The sequence below is a fragment of the Pipra filicauda genome, unplaced genomic scaffold (genome assembly GCF_003945595.2).
Source record: "Pipra filicauda isolate LSUMZ 115617 unplaced genomic scaffold, ASM394559v2 scaffold33_size4404698_pilon, whole genome shotgun sequence".
Taxonomy (NCBI): Eukaryota; Metazoa; Chordata; class Aves; order Passeriformes; family Pipridae; genus Pipra; species Pipra filicauda.
In genome coordinates, this window is record NW_024104465.1 from 2,250,983 (window position 1) to 2,274,623 (window position 23,641).

The following is a 23,641-nucleotide window of genomic DNA, read 5'->3' on the forward strand; positions in this document are numbered from 1 at the left end:
GGGAGGGGCGGCGCGGTGAGGGAGGGACGGAGGCAGGCACGGCAGGAGCGGGGGGTGTAGAAAAGAGACGGCTTTTATTGTCGCGGGGCGGCACATAAATACAGACAGACCCCCCGCACAGGTGCGCGCTGCACCCACAGCTGCGGCTCCGCTCGGGGCCGGCGGCACCGCGACCCCCGCGCTGCGGCACCGGCGGACGGAGCATCCCGGCCTGCCAGCCGGGCACCCGGGCTGCGCCGGATTGGGAAATGAAAGGGAAGAGAGTGGCCGCAGCCCGGTGGGGTTTGGCTGGGCAGGCCCGAGGCGAGTGTGTGCGGTGCCAGCCCGGGGACAGCGGTACGGGAGCGGTCAGTGCATCCTGAGCGACCCGGGGTGGGAACCTCGCCCGGGCGAGCGCGGGGCAGTGTCCAGCACTGGCACCCGGCACCGTGGAGGGCAGGGAAGGAGGGAAGGGGCCCCTTGTCTATATACAAATCGGTACAAAATCCTAACGCGTACGAGTGATACAACGTCAAACCGGGAGTAGGGCTGCGGCAGGGCCCTGGCAGTCCCCGCGGCTGCCCCGGCCAAGGGACCCTGGCAGCAGCCGCACGTCGCACCCTCCGCAGGTACAGTCTGTGTCCTTCAGACCCCCTGGCTAGGGCTGAGGCAGCCTTCCTCCCTGGCCAGCGTCTGGAGCACCAAAGGGCTGCTGTAATGAGCTGTGTAAACATAGGAAATACCATCGGATCAGTTCTACGGGATGGGGGTCCAGGTTAATTATGAGAGCATGATCCCACTCCAGGCTGGCCTGATGGCTTTTGGGATGCTATTGCTAGAAGAGTGTGGCCACTCTTTCGCCTGCAAAGAACACGGCAGCTGCTTTTACATTGATAGCAACTGAAGCTGGGGCTGCTGGAACTGGAGAGGAGCAAACTTTGTCACTTGTGACAAGCACATGTTGTGTCAGATGCTGAGCCTGGAAGGAAGCCAGGAATGGCAGAGAGAACCTTCTGTGTGGCTGCTGGAGGTAAGGGTGATAAAAGGGGAGCATGGAGGACACAGGCATCCCCCTCATCTGAAGGAGTTGGAGGAAGGTGTACAGCTGAAGAAGTCCTGGCTGATTTGGCGTGGGTAGCCCTCCAGCACTTTCACCTGGACTGGATCAAACTTCCAGTAATCTTGGCCTCTCAGGAAATAGGCAAAACCTGTGGATGAGAGAGGAAGTTAGAAGAGACAAGGTACACAAGGCTCAGAGCTCTTTCTCAGTTTCATCCAGCTGTCACTCTGCAGCATGTGCAGTACTGAAAAGAGACCTGGAAGAGGCAGGAGATGCTGCTGTCGAGATTTCACTTGAAACCAGGCTTGTGTATTTCAATTTTCTTTCACACTGTGTTAGTTTTGATGGAAGAGTAAACAGGATGGATTTTTTTGTTTGTTTTACTTTATTTTCCTGGTGTGTTTAAATGTGCTGTACCCATGTAGTGACCCAGCCCTGAGAGGGCAGAGGATGTCCAGGACCTGAACGGGGACAGGGAGCTTGTGAAGACCTGTTGCAGGGCATTTGTTACTGTGGGGAAGCTATCCTGGAATTTGGGTTCTGGAAGCAGTGGGGAGTTGTTTCACTGCATCCTTTGGGAGGAAAGAGGCACTCACCACACCTTCATCCCAAGCACCCTGGCTGTCCCCAGTGTTACTGTGGCACTGCCATACTGTCTTCATCATGGGGCACCTCGGGGAGGTTTGGGTAATACTAAAAGCAGCCTGTGTGTTGTTCAGCTGCCCAGGCTGAAGTGTGGGCAGAGCTTCTGCTGTTCTCTCATCACTTCCTTTGGCAGGAGCGGTAGGAGGTGGGTAGGACTCTGCGACCATTTCTTGGTCAGATGCTTGACTTCTAGCAGACACTTATATGTTGATTGTTGCAATTAATGATGATGAAACTTGTCACTTTCATAAGAGAAGCCTCAGTTCCCTACCCACTGGAAGAAGGAGCTGCCCCTCTCTACACTATATGACATGCTGTGGTGCTATGGCTGGGAAGTATCCACTGCTACCACATGTCCAAACCTGCCTGGTTCTTCCAGCTGGGCAGTGGTGTCAGCCAGAGTGCCCACCCCAGAGCAGGCCATGTCCCTGCTGCACTGACCAAGCTCATCCTGAAAAGCCGCGTCGATCTCCTGCGGGACACCGCGCCAGTCGGCCATGGCCCGGGGGTAGATGTTGTCCACCTGGCGCGTGTGAGGGTTGAAGCGCCAGTAGTTGCCTCCACTGAAGATGTAGATCTTGTTCTTCTCAGCCCCCCACACCAGAGCTGCCTGCACAGGGGATGCAGGGAGGCCCAGCTCCACAATCGGGGTGGGACCAGATACCCTTCTCTCACCATCGTAAATCCAGTATTGAGAATCTGGCAAGGAGACAGAAAAGGGAGGCAAAGTGTCAGAAACTCTTTGGTGTCTGATAATTTGGCAGTGAACTGTGCAACTGGAGCTGGTGCCTTGGCAGAGCTCCCAGGGGAAGCTGTGCCTGAGGCAAACACACTACCAGTGTCATGGACACTTTCACTGTCGTGTGCCCAAAATGCTGTCAATGCAAGGAGTTGACTTCCCACCTCAGTCCAGCCTGGAGGGTGTCAGTGGAGGAGAAGGAGGTCCATTTTAGCAGCTGTATTTTCTCTATTTGTGGAAGTTATAAAAGACTTGGCTGGAAGGACCAGCGTCTACAATGCAACCTCAGCGCTTGGAAAACATGGGGGCATGCACAGGCACAAAGGGTGCATGTGGCTGGAAAGGAGTGAGCTGCAGAAACTAGGACGAAGTTGCCAAGCTGAAATAGAGACTGGGAGCACAGTTCCAGATTAGATTAAAATGGGAATTTCTGTAATTAGCCTGTGGCATGTAATACTTTCCCCTTATCTCATTTTAACTCACGGTAGGAGCCTGCCAATTTCAGCACTGTAAATCCTTGTGTGCAGGTCAGGTGCTAAGTAATGTGTTTATGCAGGAGCTCTGCCTGCAGAGCCCTGTGGTGTGATTCTGGTACTTGGTTTTATGGACTGTAGACGGGGTGTGCACACCCAGGGCAGCTGAGTTTCCATGTCATTCTACATCCCTGCTATTAAAGAGCATTAAAGAAAACAGTGGAGCTGAAATAGGGTTTGTTGCTGGCCTTGAACTCCAGAGATGGCCAGGAGGAGGTTTCATTTTTAATCCCTGTGGTGGCTGAAGGTTGCCTGGTTCTGCACATGGTCTCCCTGTAGGCTCATTTAGTCATGGGGTACTACAGAAGCTCCACATCCAGGTCTCTGAGGAGCAGAGAAGATGCTGTCTGTCCCCTGAGCAGGGCTCTGGGGACACAAGCACGGGAGTTTCACAACCAAGAAAGCTGCTGGGGCTCTCTTCTGGCACAGTGCTTCCCACGACAGCTGGGGAGATGGAGCAAGTGTTTCCTTCTTCCTCCTCTACCAGCAGCATTGCCAGGTCAGAGGCTCGTAACAAATGTTTGTGTTCCAGGGAAGAAGAATGGGGGATTGTGGCTCTGTCTAAAATAAAAGTGACCCCTTGTTCTCTCTTCCCTCCTCAATATCTGCTAAAAATTTAAATAGAGAAGGAAACAAATAACAAGGATCGCTGGATTGCTGGGGATGTCCAGAAGATTTATTCTCCCAGGAACTTGCTGGGTCCTGACTACCCCTAAGTGATTGAGATGCATTTCTGAGCCGTCTGATCCCAGTCCAGCTCTTACCTTGGAAAAACCAGATGTTGCCCAGAGGGTCCTCGAAGGTGGCATCAACAGAGCTGGGGATCCCCTGCCAGTGACGGGAGGCCAGAGCTGGGTAGCCATCCTGCAGCTTTCCAGCTCGGAGCCGCCACACGTAGCGGGACTTGAAGAAGAACAGCTCCCCTCGGATGGTGGACGCGGCGTCGAAAGCCGTGTCACAGGCGTTGGGCTGCACGTCCTGCCAAAGCACGGCTTGTCAGGGGCTGGGACTCCTGGGACTCCCCTCACCCAGCCTGGGTTCAGCAGAGGGGAGGTCCCTGTGTCCAGGCAACTGCCCTGCTTTCAGCCAGTTTTGGTTGGGCATGTGCTGCCCAGAGATCCCCTCCCTGCTATCCCAGGCCAGCTGTGGGGTCTGGGCCTGGGCTCAGACAGACACCAAACAGGCCTCCTGGTGAGGGCAGTCCCAGCTGTGCTGCCAGGGGAGGATGCAGACAAACTGTTCACTCACCTCCACGTTGGTGATCTCATTTGTTTCGAGGTCTGGCTGAGGCAGCTCTGCTGGCTGAGTTGGGGTTGGGTCAGGATCCAGTGAGGGTTTCCCATAGAGATACTGGATACCTTGCTTGTCATCCTCACTCAGGCTTAGGGGGTAGCGGAAGATGTAGAAAGGAGACATCAGGGACTTGGAGACAGCCGTGTGCTGCAGGCCCAGGACGTGGCCAAACTCGTGAGCAGCCACTTGCAGGAGGTCAGTGCCTGCAAAGGGAGAAGATGGGAAATGCTTTTATCTGTTTGCATGCTTTTGACTCCTGAGCCTGCTCCTACCAGTTACCAGCCATTGACAGTGCACTAAGGTGTGTTTTAGGAATCCAGCAAGAGGAAAGAGAAATCTGTCTCTACTACCATTCTCACAGGCTGTTTTTCCCAGATTTTTCCTGTGTATAGGTTTTCTAAGGAGTCAAAGAGCATAATTAAGGGATTCACTGGTTCAGGAGCACCCTGAGTGAATTCATACACTTGGGTATCAGCCTGGGCATGATGGTAATTTGTAATTTTGTTGTCAGAGGCTCCTGCCACCTTATGGGCTACCAGGAAGAAATGGGTTTTCCATGCACTTTTGCAAAGGAGAAATTTGCACAGGGAGGGAAGTCTGACCCACAGACGTGGGTGGTGGGGTGGTAAGTTTGGTGTTTGTCCACCCAGCCTTGCAGCAGTTGCTGGCCACAGCTGCAGTTTATCCTGTCCCATTGAGATCACATCCACTGTGGAAGATACCAGTGTCAGTGAGGGAACTCTCTAGGATTAACACTTGCTAATGGCTGTTGTCACACAGACAGCAGAGGGAGCTCATTTATTGCTTGTGTGGGGACTATGTCAAGAAGGTGACATTTAGAAATAAATCCATAAAAAATGATCCAATGTCAAGACCTGAGACTTTCTCGCCAGACTCAAGTAGATTTATGGGAGATCATGTTTTAGGAATACATGACCTTGAAGCATTTAGAAAAGGAGAGGGGGGGAAAGTGGATTTCAGTATGCAAAGATATATCACTTGGCATGTTTTGCTTAGTTTTCAGTGGATCGTTTTTGAAGCTGATAAATTTCCCTGAGTGGAGGCTGTTTGTTGACAAGTCCCAGCATATTCATTCACTTGCCTTCAGCCAGAAATCCTCCAAGCTGCAGCCCAAGTGATGAGAACAGCAGGGATGTGAGTCAGCCAGCCTCGCTGTTCCAAGCAGGATTTCCCTGCTGGCTCCAGGGGAGCAGGTCACTTCTCAGCACCAGGACCGGATGGGACAGGGGGATACAGCTGGGAGGAACGCCTGGGAAGGGCGGAGGGGAAGGTCTTCTTCCTCCGCCAGTCAGTGTTACGTGTAAGCGATGCATTTGCACAGCACTGACCTGATTAAATCAACACATCTAGATCAGCTGAGAAAGTGGGATCTCTGTGTCAGTAACTTATTACAAACTTTCAGACACTTCTGTTTAGCTTGGCAGGCTCCTCACTTGATGCTTTCCAGTGCTGGCAGATCAGCTGTGCTGTCAGATTCTCCAGGGGAGATGCACAGCAGCACAGCTGAAGGAGCTGTGCTGGGGACCATCCCTGTGTCTCTTATGGATGGTCTCCATGTGGGGTCCCACTTCCTGCACAGCTCTGGGGTGACCCCAGAGCACACCTTAGTCCTCCTCACATTTCTGCTCTCCTGTCTGTAAAATGAAGCTGAGGATTTCCCTGTCTCACTGAAAGCTGAGTCAAGGATTTATCCATGGTTATATCGTAAAGCTCTTTTCAGCATATTAAATGGCAATTAGCTCCAAAGAGCTAATTTTACAACGTCTATTTATGGATGATGGAGGGGGGAGGGGGAATGCCTTGGAATAGGACTGTATTCTGTTGGGAACTGGTGTCCATTTTCAGTTCCTGTTTTGCCTCCAACACTGTTTTATGGGAGAATGTAGGAAATTCTTCAACAACACAGACAACCCCAACAGAGGGTGAAAAGTGACAGAGCCCAGCCCTCCCCAGGAGCAGAATTGCTTCTGCAAAGAATTCCAGTGCTCTGTGGTTCTTATTTTGGGTTGGCGTGAGCAGAGTGAGAAACACAACAGTCCTGTGCCCCACGCAGTCCAGCTGGCATAGAGCTGACAATGACGTGGGCTTTGGGGGAGTCCACTGGCATGAGCAAAATATTTGGGAAACCCTGGAGAGGCAGGGGGTTAACTTGGGCTTTGTGATTGTCTCTTTGTCCCTGTAGATAAACTGGGAAGGAGGAGGAGGAGCTGACCTGGGTTAATTTTGGTGGGTCTTCCAGAAACGGATGCTTTGGGCACCGATCCAGATGGTCCCAGGCGGTACTGCAGTATCTCATGAGATACTGTGACACCAGACCCTGAGTGCCCGAGCAAAGAGCTACCAGCTTAGATCTATTATTAGCAAAAATTAAAAAAAGAGTCTTGACTGGATGTGGTGTTGTTTATGGTCAGAGCATTCCCAGGCCACAGGGACAGAGCTGGAGCCCGGGTGGTTTCCCTTTATGGACTTGTTTGGGAGCAGATGGTGAACAATGCATGCAGGGACCAGGGCTGAAGCTGTCCCTTGGATGACAACTGTGTCACCAAGTGCTTGAGCCTCAGTTTTCCTTCATCCTTTCCCTGTTTTATTTCTAATGACTCCTGCCAATGCTGAGTGTGATTCCCAAGTGGCAGGGCACATGACTGGGCAGAGGAGCCATCTCTCTTGCTCCCCCAAGACAGGAGGAGTCCATTGGAAAGCCAGGGTCCTGGTGCTGGACACAGGCTCTGCTGTGGCTGAAAGATGAAAAGACCTGAATAGTAACAGGAGGCTTGTAAGTGGTGGGAGATAGTGCACACCACACTATCTCCTCTCAGTTGCTGCCTCTCAGTTTTACAGGGTCCCTGTTCACATCAGAAGGGAATAATTTCCAAGTGTATTGATAAGCATCCTAGAGCATCCACAGCTCCCCTTGAAACAGAACCGTACCCAGGTTGTTCCCAATCGTCCAGGTCTCGTCATAGTCAAAATGGACATCTCCCTCCCGGTGTGTCTTGGGGAAGAACGCGTGCGCCAGGATCCCTCCGGGCCCGTCAAAAGGCAAGTTGTCTCCATGCCAGTACCTGGAGGGAAGACACATTGCACCTCAGACAAAGGGCCATGTATCTCCAGTAACAACATCGTAAGGCCAAAGGTGGGACCCGCTGTGAGGGGACAGCAGCTCTCATTCCCATCCCAAGTTCATCCTACCGGGCCAGATCAACTGCTCAGAGTCCTTCTGATTGCCACAACCAGTTCTGCATCAGGGCACTGAGGAAGCAGAGCTCAGTCACACCAAGCCCTGGGGAGTTTGTATGTTTTCTCAGGAATGTTTCTCCCCTCCCCCTGTTCAGATTTCAGCCCAAAGCTGACCATAGAGACTAAAGAATTAAGGAGGTGACTGCTCAAGCCAAGATTAAGTCAGCATTGCTGAGTGGTGGAGGGATGTGGAGGGGCAGCTGGCAGCAAACCCAGCCAAACTCTCAGGTCTTCACTCAAGCCGAGCCGTGGATGACTAACGAAGGAAACCCATGAGAGATGCGGCCACTTGAGAGAGCTGAGGGAGGCACAGGCATGCAAATCTCATCACTGCTTGGACAGTCTCCACTGCCTTCATTTGTTCTGTGCAAACATGCAGCACGGGGAAGTCTTTGCCCCAGTGTGTATTTTGCCAAAAGGGAATTTCAGACCAGGAGCCAAGATTCACTTAACCAAGAAACTATATTTGTCTTTGTGCAGACAGTTACGTTGTTCAGTCAAGGGACAGGATGGAGGACCTGAAGATGGAAATTCAAAACAAACGCTTAAGAAAACAGCCTGTGGGCAGAGAAATGTAAATGTACCAGGAAAATTAATGAATGATCAGTAACAGTGCTGTGCACAGCCAGTGTGGAGCAACTGCACATACACCAAGCAGCCCACAACTGATAAAAAAACCAAAACAACAAACCCCAAAAGATTCCAGTGTCTGAAAGCAGAAATATGAGTAGTCATTTAAGTGCCTAAGTTGTGTGCTGGCAGCTCTCTGCTCTGGTTAGGGCATTGCTCCTCTGTCTGGGAGGAGGGTGCTGCTGCCCACCGTGCTCACCTCGTGAAATCGATGACGATGTCAGCCCGTCCCTCCTGCACCTCAGTGAAGGTCAGCGGGGTCACATCGCTCCAGACTTTCAAAGCTTCTTCTATGGTCCTTCTCACTTTAGCTTTTACAAGTTGCCACGGGAACCTGACAATTCTGGAGGGCAACAAACACTGGATGAGCAGCTGCTGTCCTGTGGACACTGCTGTCATGAAGACACCAGCTCTAGGATCCACATCACTAGGGCTGCCACTCTCAGCACCAGAACATCTCCAATCCATAAACACTGCTCCAGCACCCTCTACTATGCAACATGTGCAGCAGATAAATCCCATCAGTGTTGAAACCCTCTGGCTGCTGGGCCAGAGGTGAGTTCCCTGGAAAGCTTTGTTTTCTCTGTTGTTCCACAGCATTCCCCAGGTCTGTCTCCTATGAGGCCACTGCCACAGAGATTCCAGGGAGTGGTGTGTTGTGATTCCTTCTTCTCAACCTCTGCATGTTTTGCCCCTGGAAACCTGGGCTCAATCAGAGCATTTGTCACCTCTTCTGCCCTCCTAAAACATGAGCAGACTGAAAGGGAGGTTTCTTTCCCTTCCGTTAACAGTGTTGCTCTATGTTAGCCTCTCCTCTGCTTCCTTCTTTAACACAGTTGACCAAAAAGAAAAGAAAAGGAAGAAGTCTTTCTGTTATCTACAGCCTCATAACGCTGTGAGGAACTGTCTCCTGCATTGAATTAAACAAAATATGATTTACATGCTGTCAAGGTCCATACGAGTGTGCTCACTTCTCCACTCATACCCTTGGGGGCAGCTGGGGAGGCAGCACAACCCTCCCGCCAGCCTGTTGAGTAGATTCACAAATGAGAATGTGTGGGGTGATTTGGGCAAAACTTTGCACTGAAGCTGTGTTTATGGGAACATCAGTAACAGCTGAATAAAAAGATCTTTTTAAAATAAACTGTGAGGTGAGCCCACCACGGGGTGGCTGGGGGAGCAAAGGCGCAGCAGGAGAGGGCTGGTGTTGGAGGCTCAGCTTGGCACGTGTCAGGGGTTTGGTGCAGGGAAGTGAATGTATGTGCACGGGGGTGTTGGTGTGGGGCTGACCAAGGGCTGGTGCAGAATGTGCTTGGGCAGGGTGGGTGGGCAGTGGTGTTTATGGAGCATGGGAGGGGCTGTGGAGGTGCTGGGGACAGCTCTGCTGGTGGTTCAGCATGTGGCTCCCCACAGCTCACATCCCAGTGTGCAGCGCTCCAGGGAACATCGGACTGAGAGGTTTGGGGAGGGAGAAGCAAACCAGCCTGACTCCCATTTCGGGCCTCTCTTACTTGTAGGTGAGATCAGTCTTGTCCCAGCGTCCGCCGGAGAGGACGAACCGCTTCTGCCGGTTGCGCCCGCTCTGTCCGTCCGTCAGCACCGGGAGGTCGGGCACGCCGCACCGGGGGGGGTTCCAGCGCGCCACCTGCTCCTCTGTACCCACAGGGAAGCCCTTGGCAGGCACACCAGTCCCCACAGCGTTCACCAAGGAGGATAGCCAAGGAGCCTGCTCCTTCCAGGTGTGATGCTTTCGAGACACGTCCTAAAAGGCAAAAGCAAAGCCATGACTTCAGCGTCTGGGAAGACACTTCTTGATGTGAAGTCAGTGGACATCAGCAGTCCTGACGCGGTGAGTTCCACCTCTACCTAGGGCTGTTCTGCTGCTGCTATGGCACAAACTGCTCCCCACAAACATCCTCTGTTCCCTGGGCTCTGCTGCTCCCAGGCCTGGTCACACCTGGGAGGCACTGTGTCATGCCATGGCACCCCTAAGCACTGGGCTATTTTTGGTCCACATTTCCTTGGCAGCTGGCCGGCAGGAAATATTTTGCAAGCCGTGGATGAGAACCAGACCCTTCAAGTATAAAACAAACCACTAGGGAGTAAATTCTCCCCCTTTGCCCCACATCCTTTATTCCCTCCTGGCCCCGGGGAGAGGTGATATTAATGGGAGGGAGCCTTTAGTGCCCAGCACACAGTTGTGCTCCCTGTTGTCACTTCCGCGGTGTCCCCTTGCTGTCCTGGCACTGTGGGCTCAGCATGGCCAGGGGACATGACAAGCTGCAGAGCAGGAACACAGATTTGGGGGTTGACAGTCCAGCCCATGGGGCAGAGAGCAGAAATGGCTGTCCCTGCAGCCCCTATCACTGCCTGAGGGAGGGACAGGACCATATCCCCTTGCCTCACTGCACCTGTGACTCTGATGGGGATAAGACCTCCTGGGCTCTCTCACACTTAGTCGGAAAAGCGCTTGATAACATTAACTCATGCTAATTAGCTGACTTCCATTGGTTTCCCACCTGACAGCAGGACTATGTTGCCCCCATTAAACACGACCCAGGTGTAATCTCCAACCTGCTGTGAGGCATGTGGGGTGAGAGGTGTTTGGTCCCTGCCACTGTGCTGCACAGGGTGGGGGTCCAAACACAGATTTTTATTTTTTTGCCTGGTTTTGTGCAGACAAATTTAAAGGTGTTTGAGCAGCAGGAGGAGCTGAGATGCAGCAGTGGTGCATCTCTACTTGGACAGGCAGGCTCTGTCCCACAGGGCTTCAGAGGGAGGGCCTGGGCTTTAGGAGTGCCCTTCCTTTCCCTGCAAAGAGCTGCCTTCTTCCAGGCCAGCTCTCCTGGCTGCCCTGCCGGGGACACAAAGGTCAGGATGGCACGATGCCAGAGCTGCCATGATGCCGTGTAATCCGCGTGCTGCCACCACTCTGTTCCCCACAATGAGCCCATTCATGCGGGCTGGAATGAAGTGTGAAGACCTTGGCATTAGTTCCGCTACCGAGCTCCCAACTCTGCAGCGGCCCAGTGCCTCTGAGCAAGGCACAGATGGACAAAGGAGCCAGGGAGGTCACACAAGGTGCAGTTTAGGTGTCCACATGTCAGTTTAGGCTTTTCATGTGTCTGTCACCACTCTAGCCTGCTGACCTGTCCTCCCCAGACAGACACACAGACACCCTTGGAGGTTTGTCACCTACCAGCCTTTGCCTTAGAACAATCCATACAATCCTGGTGTCCCAGTGCACTTTCACACACCACAGGAACTGCACCATCAACCCATGCAAAGAGGGAAAAAGCCATTTTACATCCTGAACAGCAAAGCCCAAGTTCCAGCCATGGCACTGAGAATCCATGCAGTGCTTTAGTGGGAGGAGAGAGTATGGACTTCCCTCTCCCAGGGGAGTCTGCACTGGGCTGCTCCTGCTGAACACTGGAGCCCTGCCAGGTCAGAGGTACCTGTCTCTCTAAGAGGAGCTCTCTAAGAGCTGCCTGGCACCCTGCCTGGGCTGGCAGCTAATGCCTGCAAAGGACAGCTGGCAGGAGGAGTTGATAATGTTCATGTTCTGGCCAACATCTTGCTCCCAGACCCAATGACACTGAAGCACATAATGGCAGCTGTGTCACCAAAGCCCAGCCTGGAGAGCTGCCACCACAGGCAGGTCCTGCCACCCGAGGACATGGGGTGATGAATGCATCCGGTTTCCCAGGGCCAGAATGAACAGGACAGCTGCTCCCAGGCACATGGGGAGAGAGGAGATGGACCCCTGGGAGAGCCCTCACTGTGGAACTGGGAGCACTGGAAAACCCTCAGGAGTTGCCCAGGTAGGTGAGTGGGATGAGGCTGACCCGGATGGGCTTACTCCTGTTTTTTTGTCTGGACGACACTAAGCACATCCCCCTCCTGGGAAGGCCAGTTGCCTTACAGGCTGGGGATACTGGCACAAACCGGAGATCATCACTCTCCTCTGAGCAAGAGCAGAGGGAGGAGAAACTACCTGTTTCCTTCTTGTCCCAAGAAATCCCATGTTCAGAGGCAGGCCAGAGGTAGTTTTTCTCTCCCCTCTTTGATTAGCTCAAGGCCACTGGCATGAATCCCAGCCTTTCAAACCCCACCTTGCCTTAGCCAGGACCCTTCCTGCTCCCTCCCTTGCCTGCCCTGTGCAGAGACCCAGCCCTGGGAGGGCTGGTCCTGCGAATGGCTCTGGGTGGAGGCAGGGGGGAAGACCTTCCCTGCTGCCCTGAGCTGTGCCCCTGGACAAACAGTAACTCTCTCCCTGTCGTCACTGCACCAACATTAGGACCATGGCAGGAAAGGGCTGGAAAATGCCACTGCAGGCACAGTCAGCAAGGGGAAATGTGACAGGCAGAAACCACTTGCCAAACAATGCTCAGGAGACACTCGGGCTGGAGATCTTGGTCTCCTTGGCTGGACACACCTTGCTGCAGGCACTTCCCGGGGCTTAGATAACGTGTCCGCTCCTTAAGGTTGTATCCTTCCCACCCAGCACTGAGCCCACCCTCTCCTGAGGAGACCTTGCTTAGTTCTCAGAGCTGTGGTACAATGCCCTGGCTGCATCCTTAGGGCTTCACTTAGGGCTGTGCTGCTGCTGAAACCAGTACAGACCTGTAAGGAGAGGGTGAGGAGGGCACTGGCTGCTGGGTACCTGTCGGGGCATCCCCACTCCTCGCATCCCACCAGCAGAGGGAAAGGGATTGCTGAACACAAAAGCAAAGGAAAACCCCTGCAGCCCAGGGCAAGGTTCAGCCCAGCTGAGTGCAAAACATATCTGAGCATCTGGCTGAGTGTGTGCAGCCACTTGCTCTGCCCTTCTCAGTATAACCAGCAGTTGGGGTGGCCACTGTGCCCGGGAACAGCTGGTTCGTAGTCAAGGAAGAGGCCAGGGCTTTGCAATGGAGACTGAGCAGCAAAATGCCAGCACAGAATGAGCACAGAGGGGCTGCTAGGCCTGAGACCAATGGTGGGGACAGTGGAGAAGCAAAGCTGTACACAGAGTGCTGTGGTGCAGACTGGTCACAGCTCCTCACAAAGAACGTGCCTCTTCCTGCAGCCTTGTGACTGAGAGGCTGAGAGGGAATGGGAGGGAATGGACAGATCCCATGGGAGACCAGAAACCACAGCGGAGGTGCAGGCTGCCCACTCAGTTCCTTACAGCTTTATCAGTGCTGCGATACAACAGCCATCACTTCTGGGTCTGCCGGGGCCAGATGAACACCAGCCAAGCTTCCCAGGAAGCGTCCCAGCCATCCCAAGGAGCCAGGAGCATCTTTAACCTCATTGTGTTGGGCAGCACTCACCCTCCAGAGCTCCCAGGAGGAGCAGCAGCCAGAGCAGCACAGCTACAGTCAAGTATCAGCAACACCCCGTTTGAATGAGAGAGGCCGGTGCCTGGCACTGACAAACCCACTGCTCTCCTCTGCCTGGGTCCATCCTCCTCTGCCTGCCCTGAACTTAAACTTGTGTCTTCTGTTGTGTACCTAATTACCTGGGCTCCTGTCTGCTTCTGCAGCATGGACATGAAAGGAGACCCCTCTCCCTGTCAGACAGGAGTGACTGGACAAGTTACAACATGAATCCCATCAATTTTGGATATGTCCCCTGTCATTGGGGCTGTTTCCTTTTCTGTTGGGGAATGAGCTCATGGACTGTCCTCCCACCTCCCTGTCCCTTCTGTTGCTGATTTTCCATTTCTCCCTGCTTTCTCCTTCCATTACTCAGAGTGTTTGTCAAGGCCTTGGTGTTTGCTGCCTCTCTGGCTAGTAGCATTATCCTCCTTCCACCTACGAGCCTGCACATTGGATCACTCCTGCCCTTATTTCAATGCACTGGGAAGGACAGCAGAGATGCTTTCACCTGCAGCTCTCATGTAAAACAGTTCTCTCACCCCATTTCTGCCCATTGTGGGGTGTCTGTGCCCCCCAAGGGGCTTGCACCCCCTTTAAGAGCAATGTTCCTGCCTGAGATCAGCACTATTGTCCTGATGCACAGGGTACCATACCATGGCTGGCTTTTTATTGAGTCTGCCTCTCAGCCCAGCATGGATTTGCAGGGGTTAGATTTGAAACTGCAGCTACAGCTGATGGTTAGTGGTAAAACTGCAGTCAGGTTGTGTCCCAGAAGCAAACTGGCCCAGGAAGGTGCTGCAGCTTAACTTTCACAGCAGCACATTACTGTGGTCTGGTCTGACCCTGAGCTAAGTGTGTTCCTGGTCAAGGCACTGTTAGTGGAAACAATACCTAGGCAAAGCCACCAGATTTATTGATCCTACTTCCTCCAGAACAAGGCAGAGTCTCCCAACCCCTCTAACTATGAATTCTTTCCTTACACAAAATACTTCTGCTACAGGACTGGCTCCTTTGTGCTGGGCTGCAGGCAGAGCCAGGGAGAACACAAAGGCTGAGGCCAAATGGGAGCTGCTGCAGTGCCTGGCCATGCAGTTGGATATTCCTCTCCACTCACTTCCCATACTCTGTGGCACCATCCAGCACTACCTCCTGGGGCCTGACAGTTTGTTTCCGGATTACTTGGTGGTAGTTGTTGTTGGCAACAAAAAAAGGAAAATGTTTATTTTTCCTAAGCAACGTTGAACATGAAACATTATGGACTGCAAATGTTTATGCCCACAGACAGAATGAGAAGAACCAGGCCTTCGAGTAACAAGAGAAAGCAAATGAATAAACACTGCACGACTATTTTTATTATCAGACATTTTAATTATGTGACAATTTGTGAGTCTATTCCATCAACAACACCAAAACCAAACTGCTGGTGTCACCCAAGCAACAGTTTGCCAGAAATAGGAGTACTTACAGAGCAAACAAACCCCAGGATGCCAGGATAGCAAAAGGTTTCAAGAGCCCTTAATCTGATGACCTAGAAATCCCCTTGAACCTAAGAAACAGCTCTAGGATGCAGCACACTCCCAGCAGGGGAGGAAGGGGGTTGAGGTGTTTTGTTCATTGTGCAGTTACATCCAAGCTAAGGTGAGCCATGAACAACGGCCGGGATATCTCCCACTGGGTTTGACCACCCATCACAGTGCAGCCCTCTCCAGAGCTATGGGGGGATGTTTTAGCCTCAGGGAGTGCAGGATGCTCAAATGTGCAGTCTGGGATCTCCACACCCACAAGACAAGCACTTTTCCCCTGCCCAATCTCCTGGAGATGTCAGGGGGGTTTTCCTCCTCTGGTAGCTTTCAGAGTCACTTTTGTGAGATGTCTCTCTCCTGCCCAAAGACTGCTAAGAGGAGATCTGCTCACCTGTCTGTCCTTGTTGGGACTCATCTGCACCAGGATCTCAGTGAACCTCTAAAAACATGTCTGTGGCCCTCAGTGAACCCCTGAAGTGCTCTGCTTTTCACTTTGCTAGGCAGCTATGTGCAAACTCAGCAATGCTTCCATTCACATCACAGGCTGAGCCATCCCCAGTGTAAGAATATCCAGGGAGCTTTCATTTACCTGTCTGCGTATTTGGAATTAGTAGGAAAGAGCTACTTAGTGGGAAAGAGGATGACCAGCATCTCTGCGGGCCAATTTTCCACAGAAGATTCTTTTCAAACAAGTCCTGTGTGGTGCATCCTTTCTGCAGAGCCCCACAGGGTGTGGTGCCAGGGCAGGACAAGTGTGGGGGAAGCAGGGAAAGTGCAACATAAGCTGGAGAGGGGGATCCTCCCCAGGGTTCTTCTCTCCTCCCTGCCCTTTTCTCCCTCCCGGATCCGCTTTGCCAGCTGCACCTCCCAGGTCTTGCCACACCGCAGGGTGTGCGTGTGTGTTGCATGTGGAAGCACAAACACAACAAACCCGCTGGAGAATAACTGCTTACATGTGTCTTGAGTCTCTCCCAGAGCAGAAGATAAACATGCCTAAAATTACCCCAACACTGACTGTAGCTTTCAAATAGCCAAACCAAAGAGTGCAAATACAACCCTTCCTGCGGGAGCTGCCTGAACCCCGAGCAAGGCAAGCAGCCTCCCCGGCTCCTGGGCTGCGGGGAAGGCACCGCTGTGCTTCCAGCAGGGAACCTGCTGCGTTCGGGGTGAGAGCTGCAGGACACGGATTACGCTGGCAGCTGGGAGGGTGCCCACCACTTCTCCACGGAGAGAGAGCTTCCCAGCAAATGGACAGACTTTGATTTCCCAGGGGAGCTGAAAGCAGTGCAGGAATTCAGTGTCTGCGCGTGCACAGCCCCAAGGACTGCAGATCTTTTGTTCTCAAGTTTTACAGTGGACACCAGACACAGCCTTTATTCTGCTCTCAGTTTTCTCTTTCTTTCTTTAGGCATTAATATAAAAGTGAAGGAGATCTACAGGGTTTGCCTCGAAGAACACAAGTCCTCCTGCAACTTGCCCTGTAGCCTGGCTTTAAAATGAATCTTGGCCCTTGATTCCCTCCCTTCAGAGTTACTGGTGTTGTGACTTGTTATTGGAGCACAGCCATGGTGCAGCACACTGCTGCACCGAGGGCTGTCCTTGCCCACCCCCTCTACCAGCACAGCCCGAGGAAGTCACCTTTGTCTGTCTTATTGGAGTGTGAATCTCTTTTACCAGCTCAGCCTCTTGGCTCCTTTCTCATTCATCACCCAACAGCAAAAGGTGGCCAGACAGGAAATTAGCTGCTGTCAGACATCAGGGAAACATCCCTTTGTGCAGAGAGACTCCAAGTAGCCAGAGAAGGGAACATGATGCAGCTCTCTAGCAAGAGAGGGTAGAGAAAAGCTGAGGCCAGATGCACATGCACGGGTCCCTGTCAGCCCAGCAATCCCACATCAGCTATCCTGCACTGACATGTGTTTCCCAGGAGGAGAGGAATGGAGTGCACTGCCAACTTACATCATATGTGAGAGCAACCCCCAGGTAAAAGTGGCTTTACCTCACAGGCAGTAGAATAACCTTCAGAAGCCTTGACATCAGATAAGGAACCCAAAAGGGCAGCTATTTGGGATGACAGAACTGCTGTTTGAAAGGATGGGAAATCACCTGTCCGTTTCCAATCCCAAACCAATGCAGCCACCATCTCTGCAAAGACTGAAATACATTGATCCAAAACCCTGAGCCCCACATGGCTGGTCAAACACACAAGCACAAGGTATTCCTGAACAAAACATACCTGTAGGAGCATCACCTGGAGTTACTCCAGCCAAGAGGAAAGCATCAGCATTCACAATGCAGAGCATTAGCCTAGGATGAGGAAGAAACCAGACTGCCACCTGGGGGGAACCTTCTTCTGGAGCATGGTGGTGGACTAGGTGGACCAGAAGCCTGAGCAAACCTGGACCTCTGCATTAACTCTGTGCTCTTCAGCAATTTGGTGTATTCCCCACTTCAAGGGGTACTGGCCAAGGCAGGTGAGCCCCAGCAACCTCTGCAGTCAGTCAGCAGCTGCGAGCACTGGTAAAAGGACAGTGACACCACAGCTGGACCGGGCCCAAAGTCAGATGGTGTGAAACCCAGGCTGGCTCTCCCTTCCCTGGAGATCCCACACAGGTCTTTGCTGGCAACAAGACCAGGACCAGAGTCTGTGCAGGTCCCCCCAGGAGCAGCAGCTTCACAGCTTGCACACATCAGAGTGTGAGGCACCTGCCAGCCCAGCCCATGTCCCGCAGGAACCAGCGGTCTCCAGCTTAGCGCAGGTGGAGCTCTGCCCTCCCTTGCTGCACTCCAATGGGGCTGAAATCCACGGTGGTGTCATTACTGGAGTGCAGAGTGCCACCACCGAGTGCTTGGTCTCACCTTCCTCAGAGGCAGAGCAGAGCCAAACACAGTGACATTTCATTTGGAATAACACAAGCACTTTGGGGGCCAAAGCTGCTCTGTGCCAAGTCCCAGCCCACAGCATATTTAGCAGCCAAGTTAGAAAGTACTCAGATGACAGAGCTGATAATAGAACCATCGACAGAACCTGAACTAATCCCCTTGGGCTGCTACCGGGCATTTGCTCTGTTATTATTTCATGGCACACCAGCGAAGCGCATGTCTATAATAACCCAATTACGCACGCACACATTCCCAGCACAAGGAGCTCTCTGTCTTCTCCCGTTCCCTAAATCCCTCGCACACCGCTGCTCTTCTCTGGCAGCCGCAGTCCCTGCTGCTCGCAGCTCCGTCCCAGGTGCTGGGATCGGGCAGGCATGTGCAGAAAGAAAGAGCCCTGCTGCTCCTCTCCTGCCTGCGCCTTTGATTCATCCCTTTAGTCTCCTCTCTCCGTAACACTTCTCAGAACTTCCAGCACAGCTTGCGGGGGGTGTCTGAGCAGCAGCGAGTGCTCTGCTGCCTATAAAGCAGAGGGGATCCCGTGTCCTCTCCTAAACCCTCCTTATCCCGATCCCTGTTTTTCTCTCGGGAGCACGCCTGTGGAATCTCCCCTAACATGTCAAGAGGAGCCCGCCGAGCGGAGCCACCGCCGGGGCAGGGGCAGCCGTCCCGCGGCCGGTGCCTCCCGGCAGCGCTGCCCGTGCCGGCAACCCGAGGGCGGCTCGGGGATGGATGGAAACGGTGTGGGGGGGAAGACGGCTCATCCCGTTCAGCGGAGGGTCTGCCTGGGAGATGCTGCCCTCGGGACCGCACCGGAGAGCGGCGGGGGGCACGGAGAGAGGCACCGGGTGGTCCCGACTCACCGGCTTGTGTCGGCGGGCGGGCGCGGCGGGCGCGCAGTGCAGCAGAGCGGCGGCCAGCAAGGCGGCGGCGGCGGGCAGCGGGGCACGGGCCATGCCGGGCGGCGGAGCGGGCTCGGACATGGGGCAGAGGAGGAGGGAGGGGGGTCCTCGCTGAGCCTTTTATCCCCCCACCGCGGCCGCCTGCCCTCCTCCTCGCGCCTCCTCCCGCTCCTGCCTTTTGTTCTCCCCGAGCCGCGGCTGTTCGGGCCGGGGGGACACGGCCCGGCGGCATCGCGGGAGGGAGGGGGGGTCCCGCCCGTCCCGCCCCGCTCCGCCCCCGGGGGGGCGGTGAGGCGGAGCACACGGGACGGGCGGGACCCCCCTCCCACGCCTCCCCGGCACCGGCCCCCTGGCCTCCGTGCACCCGGGTCCTGTCTGCGTTGGGATGGCTTCAAACGGGTCTTTTTAAAGGTGTCTTTCACCTCTCCTGCCTGAGGGTACCAAGGACTGAAAACAATCCTCTTAGACCCTCAGTGCCCGTCGAGACCACTCTAGTCCCCATGGGGAATAGCTCATCTCTGTGTTTAAATCTGTCTGCACCCCTGCTTTGCCTGTGCAGGGCTCTGCTGAAGCCCTTCACTCACCCTTTGCAAGAGGACTTTCCCTGTGTGAGATGCTGAGGGATGGGAAAGAAGGGAGCAGCTCCCCATTTCGGAGATGCCAAAGTCTCCTCCGTCTGCTCGGCCACCTGGAGGGGGAGGCAGCAATGCACAGATCTGGTTTCTTGGTTCCTGTTTCTATGGAAGAAGCCCTGGACTGTGTCAGCATCCCCTCAGTAGACTGAGTTTAGCTGCAAATTGTTTCAAGAAATGTATTGCAAATAAGAAAACTTTGATCTCCAGCTGCCTGGGCTGGTGTGCAGGGAGTGGGTAAGGCTTCCTGACATCCCGGACTCTATTACTGCGTTATTTGTCTGTGATCAGTTATTCATGTTTTGTTTTATGGGAACCATACTGAGGATGTAAATACTGGGTACGGTAAGCAGATGTGAAAAGAAAGGCTGTGTTTGGAAGGTGCTGCAGTGGCTCACAGGCCCTTAGTGAGATGTCCCCGCACTGGAGCACCATATTCAGCGTATCCCCAAGGCCTTATTTCTAAGAGGGGATAGGGAAAGAGAAGAGAACACTTTACATTGTGGAATTTACCCTTCTGGTGTTATTCTGGCTGTGCCCCAGGAATGCAGAGCAGACCCTACTTTCTTGCCTTGCTCTGAGCCAGACAGCTGGGTCCCAGCAAGAAAAGCTTTCCTGCCTTTGTCTCTCTTTTCTTTAGTGTCTTTTCTTTTAATGCTGGTGTCTCTGGGAGCTCAGTGCTTTCCAGCCCATGGCCGTGGAGCCTGCTGCTGCCCTGGGGAAGCGGGGAGAGGCATGGGAGCAGCCTGTAAGGCAGCGACAGGCAGTTTGGCTCTCCTTAATAAAGAGAGACTTTTAAAGGGGGTGTTCTGGGAAACTCAGTCCTTGCAGAGATGTGACTCTGTGTGAGAACTGCTGGCTCCTGCCAAGGCACTTAACACAAAAGAAAGTGCATGGTGTGTTTGGGATTGCAAATATTTCCCAGCTGAGCAAGTAGATGTTCAGCAGCAGGAAAATGGCCCACTGGGTGTTTTGGGAGCTCGTGTGCTCACTTTCTGCAGAGGGCCCTGTGCGCAGCCTGCAGAAATCCTTTCCTATGCTGGGAGCTCTCTCAGCCACTGTGTGTCCTGTCCCTGCAGGCCTCATCCCTGCCTCTGTTTGCAGTTTGCTGGATGTGCAGAGCCTGCTGGCAGATGAGCACAGGGCTCCCACCCCAGCCCCAGAGCGCCGACAGTCTGACATCTCTCAGTGCAGGCACTGTCTGCTCGCTTTCCTGCAGCTCCTGCCAGGCTGGAGCCAAATTTGGGCTTTTCATGATGGCTACAGGAGCTCAGTGAAAGCCTTCATGGCTGAGAGGTCCCAATGGTCACTGATGTTTCTGATACAGTATCCCCATGTGTAGCTCTTTTTGCTCAGCATCTCCTCAGGGCCTTCCAGTCCTAGAAAGTAGCAGAACTGTCATGGGTTTTCCAAGTCCTTATGACTTACAAGCATTAGCTCTTCTCCCACTGTCCTAAGGCTTTCCAGCAAGGAGGACCTTGTGAATATCTGGGAAGGCAAAGCGGCATTGTAATGTGAGTGCCAACAGGAATCACCAGCTGGGGATAACCTCTCCCAGCAGTCCAGCAGGTGTCAGGTGGGAAGAGACTGTGCAAGAGGAAGAGAACAGCAGGTCTGATTCCACTCTGTTGTGATCAGCAAAGAGGTCAAATAACTCTTTCAGTCCATGGGCCACTTGAGTGGGAAACTGCTGCAAGGCACTTTGGACTGAGAGGAGGTGGGGGAAGAGGTGTCTGATGAGGAGCAAAGGGGAAAGGGGAGGGAAGTGAGAGAGAAACTGAATTTAAACAGATTAAGCCTGTCTGTCCAAAGTCCTTTGTTTCCTGCCACCTCCCTGGTGTGACTTTCACAGCTGTATTCTGTGTGGCTGGGGACCTGGGTTTAGGTTCCCTGCAAAGTCAGCATGGAGCTTTACACCTCCTGAGCAGCTGGAAGAAGGTCCAAGAGCCAAATCCCCAGAACAGAGAAATCCCTTTGATTTTTCTTCTCTAACATCTTTCCTCCTCTCTCTGTAGGAGATGGCCTCATGAATTGATGTTTCCAGCATCACTGCTCAGTGGGTGACAAATGGGGATGCATCCCCACCAGGCAAGTCTGTTCTCACCCTCTCGCTTTTGGGATTCCCCTTTTCTTTGGCCCTGGCACCTTGTTTTTCTCCTGGGCAGCCGAAGTGGGTGTTTGTACAGGTGGTGGTAGCTGCAGACAAGGCTGGGGGTCATGTGCAGTGAACTGCCCTCATAAACACCACCAATCAGGAGTATTTCCTGAATTACCTGGTCTTCTGCTCTGCTGCCATGCATGGGCATGGGCGGAGGGCAAGAAGAGGATGTGGAGTGACAGGAAACTTGGCCTTTGGGCCTGGACTCACAAGTGGAAAGGTAAGGTAATATGTAGAAGTGTCTGTTGGTCAGCAAAATCCTTTGCTTCAAAGCTCTTTAGGGTTTTTTTTAATCTTTTAAATGAAAATGATGGAATTGTACAGGCTGTTCTGGATCCAAATAGTGCACCTTGAAAACACCAAAGTCTTCCAGATTTCAGCGTAACTAGGCCAGTACAACAGTCCCACCACGCATTTCTAGAAAGTTTTGCTTGATTTGCTACTACTTATTTTACATTTATTTTCTTTTGCCCCCTCTTCCTTGACCTTAATTCTGGGTTGAACACAGCAGTGCAGAGTCTGACAAGGTTGTGATCTGCCTGATGTACTGTCCTTACAAAACCAAGGGATGCAAGTGGAGCAGAGCCCCTGGCTGGGCACACATCTACCTGCAGGGCTGCTGGGCAGGCACTGCTGCCTCCTCCAAACTGGGAACAAGGGTGATGGTGGCAGGACTGTCCAGCACCTCACCTTGCAGAGGTGCACTGCAGTTCTGCAGGCATCCAGTGCAGGAGGGAGTCCCTGGGGGAGCACTAAGGCAGCCTCAGCTCACACTGCAGCTCACGCAGTGCCCGAGCAGCTGCGGGGTCTTGCGGCTCTTCCTCCCCCCTCTCCTGCTGCAGCCCCGGTGCAGCTGCAGCCAGCTCTGAGACTGAGCCCTGCGATTTGGCCCCCGAGAAGCAGCTCCCTGCTGGGCCGTGGTCTCGGCAGGGCAGGGGCAGGCTGCAGCTCGGGAGAGCTCCGCCACAGTGTTTGTTGTCTAATCATCTCCTGCCCCCGTGCCAGGAGCCGAGCGCACACAAACAGTGCCGGGCTCCGGTGAGAAGCACTGCCTGCGAGATAAGCCAGGCAAGGAAAACATATCCATCTTCGTGTCTCTTGGCCTGAGATGCAGTTTCATCTGCTGGCATTTTCCTGGCGTAGGCTCAGGGCACACCACAATTCACCTGGGGAGCCAGACGCCGGGGAGCCAGCTCCCATTCCTGGCGAGAGGTGTCAGCCCCGACTGGTGCGGGGTGCGACGGCTGCGAGGAGCTGGCGGCTGAGGCCCTGTTGGTGCTCAGGGAAGGGATCTGACCCCAGGCTGAGCTCCTGTGGCAGCCTGGACCTGGCTACATGTCACCAACGGTTTGCTCACCTGAGCAACAGGGCCAGACTCCCTGCCCGGACTCCCCGCGCCCGGCCGTGCACCCAGCACCCGGCAGAGTCCAGGTAAAGAGCTCCCAGCCAGCAGCCTGGACAAAGCAGAAATGGCTGGGACATCCAGTGCCGAGCAGAGACGCGACTCCAGCCTGCGGCTGCTCAGTGTCTGATAAGGAGGTTGCTAGTGCCGTCTTGCAGCGCTCCCAACCTGCCAGCTCTCCGCAAATGAAACGTCCCGGTGAAACGCCCCCCACCCCTGGCTCCCTCTGATCCCCTCCGAAGCCGATCTGAGACTGGAATGTCTCCTGGGATGTGATTCCCTGTAGCCTGAGGGGAACTGCGTTAATAAAACCCGGCGTGAGCGGTGGAGGCGATGGGGGAGGAGGCAGGCAGGGCTGGTGAGATGAGGCTTTTATGAACAAGTCGCAGGTCTGCTGGAAATGTCCCGTCCTGTCCTCTCTCCCTCCCCCTGTCCCCGGAGTCGAGCTGTGGAATTCAGGGTGTGGGTCGAGGCTTTTCTTCACGCACGTTTCTACCCAGAGCAGCCAAGCCCCTCATCTCCCTCCCTCTCTCCCCCCACCTCAGCAAACGCTGCTGAACTCACCTCCCGGGAACAGGTACCACTCCCCCAGCCCCTCTCGGCACAGCCTCACTGCTGCTGGGACCGTCCTGCCCCTCCAC

The 23,641-nt window shown here is 53.8% G+C and overlaps 1 protein-coding gene and 1 long non-coding RNA gene across 2 annotated transcripts; one reads left to right on the forward strand and one right to left on the reverse strand.

Annotated features, from left to right (window-relative positions):
* Window positions 1-55: 55 nt before the first annotated feature.
* MMP11 (matrix metallopeptidase 11) lies at window positions 56-18,889 on the reverse strand. The gene is made up of 8 exons (XM_039384207.1): window positions 18,770-18,889; window positions 9,649-9,899; window positions 8,337-8,480; window positions 7,199-7,332; window positions 4,205-4,452; window positions 3,721-3,934; window positions 2,126-2,383; window positions 56-1,187 (listed from the first exon to the last, which is right to left on the reverse strand). Exons 1-8 carry the CDS (start codon window positions 18,887-18,889, stop codon window positions 1,054-1,056), a joined length of 1,503 nt encoding a protein of 500 aa, XP_039240141.1. The 3' UTR covers window positions 56-1,053.
* LOC120323778 lies at window positions 9,657-21,812 on the forward strand. The gene is made up of 3 exons (XR_005564615.1): window positions 9,657-9,986; window positions 11,847-11,961; window positions 21,456-21,812. It is a non-coding gene; the product is annotated as an uncharacterized LOC120323778 (long non-coding RNA).
* Window positions 21,813-23,641: the final 1,829 nt, after the last annotated feature.

Bases quoted from the DNA above. Each gene is read 5' to 3' on its own strand.
- MMP11 (XM_039384207.1), bottom strand. From the start codon at position 18,889: ATGTCCGAGCCCGCTCCGCCGCCCGGCATGGCCCGTGCCCCGCTGCCC. The intron at 8,481-9,648 runs GTAAGAGAGGCC...GTTGCCCTCCAG, and splicing joins AAGACTGATCTCACCTACAA to AATTGTCAGGTTCCCGTGGC. The intron at 4,453-7,198 runs GTACGGTTCTGT...CTCCCTTTGCAG, and splicing joins GACGATTGGGAACAACCTGG to GCACTGACCTCCTGCAAGTG.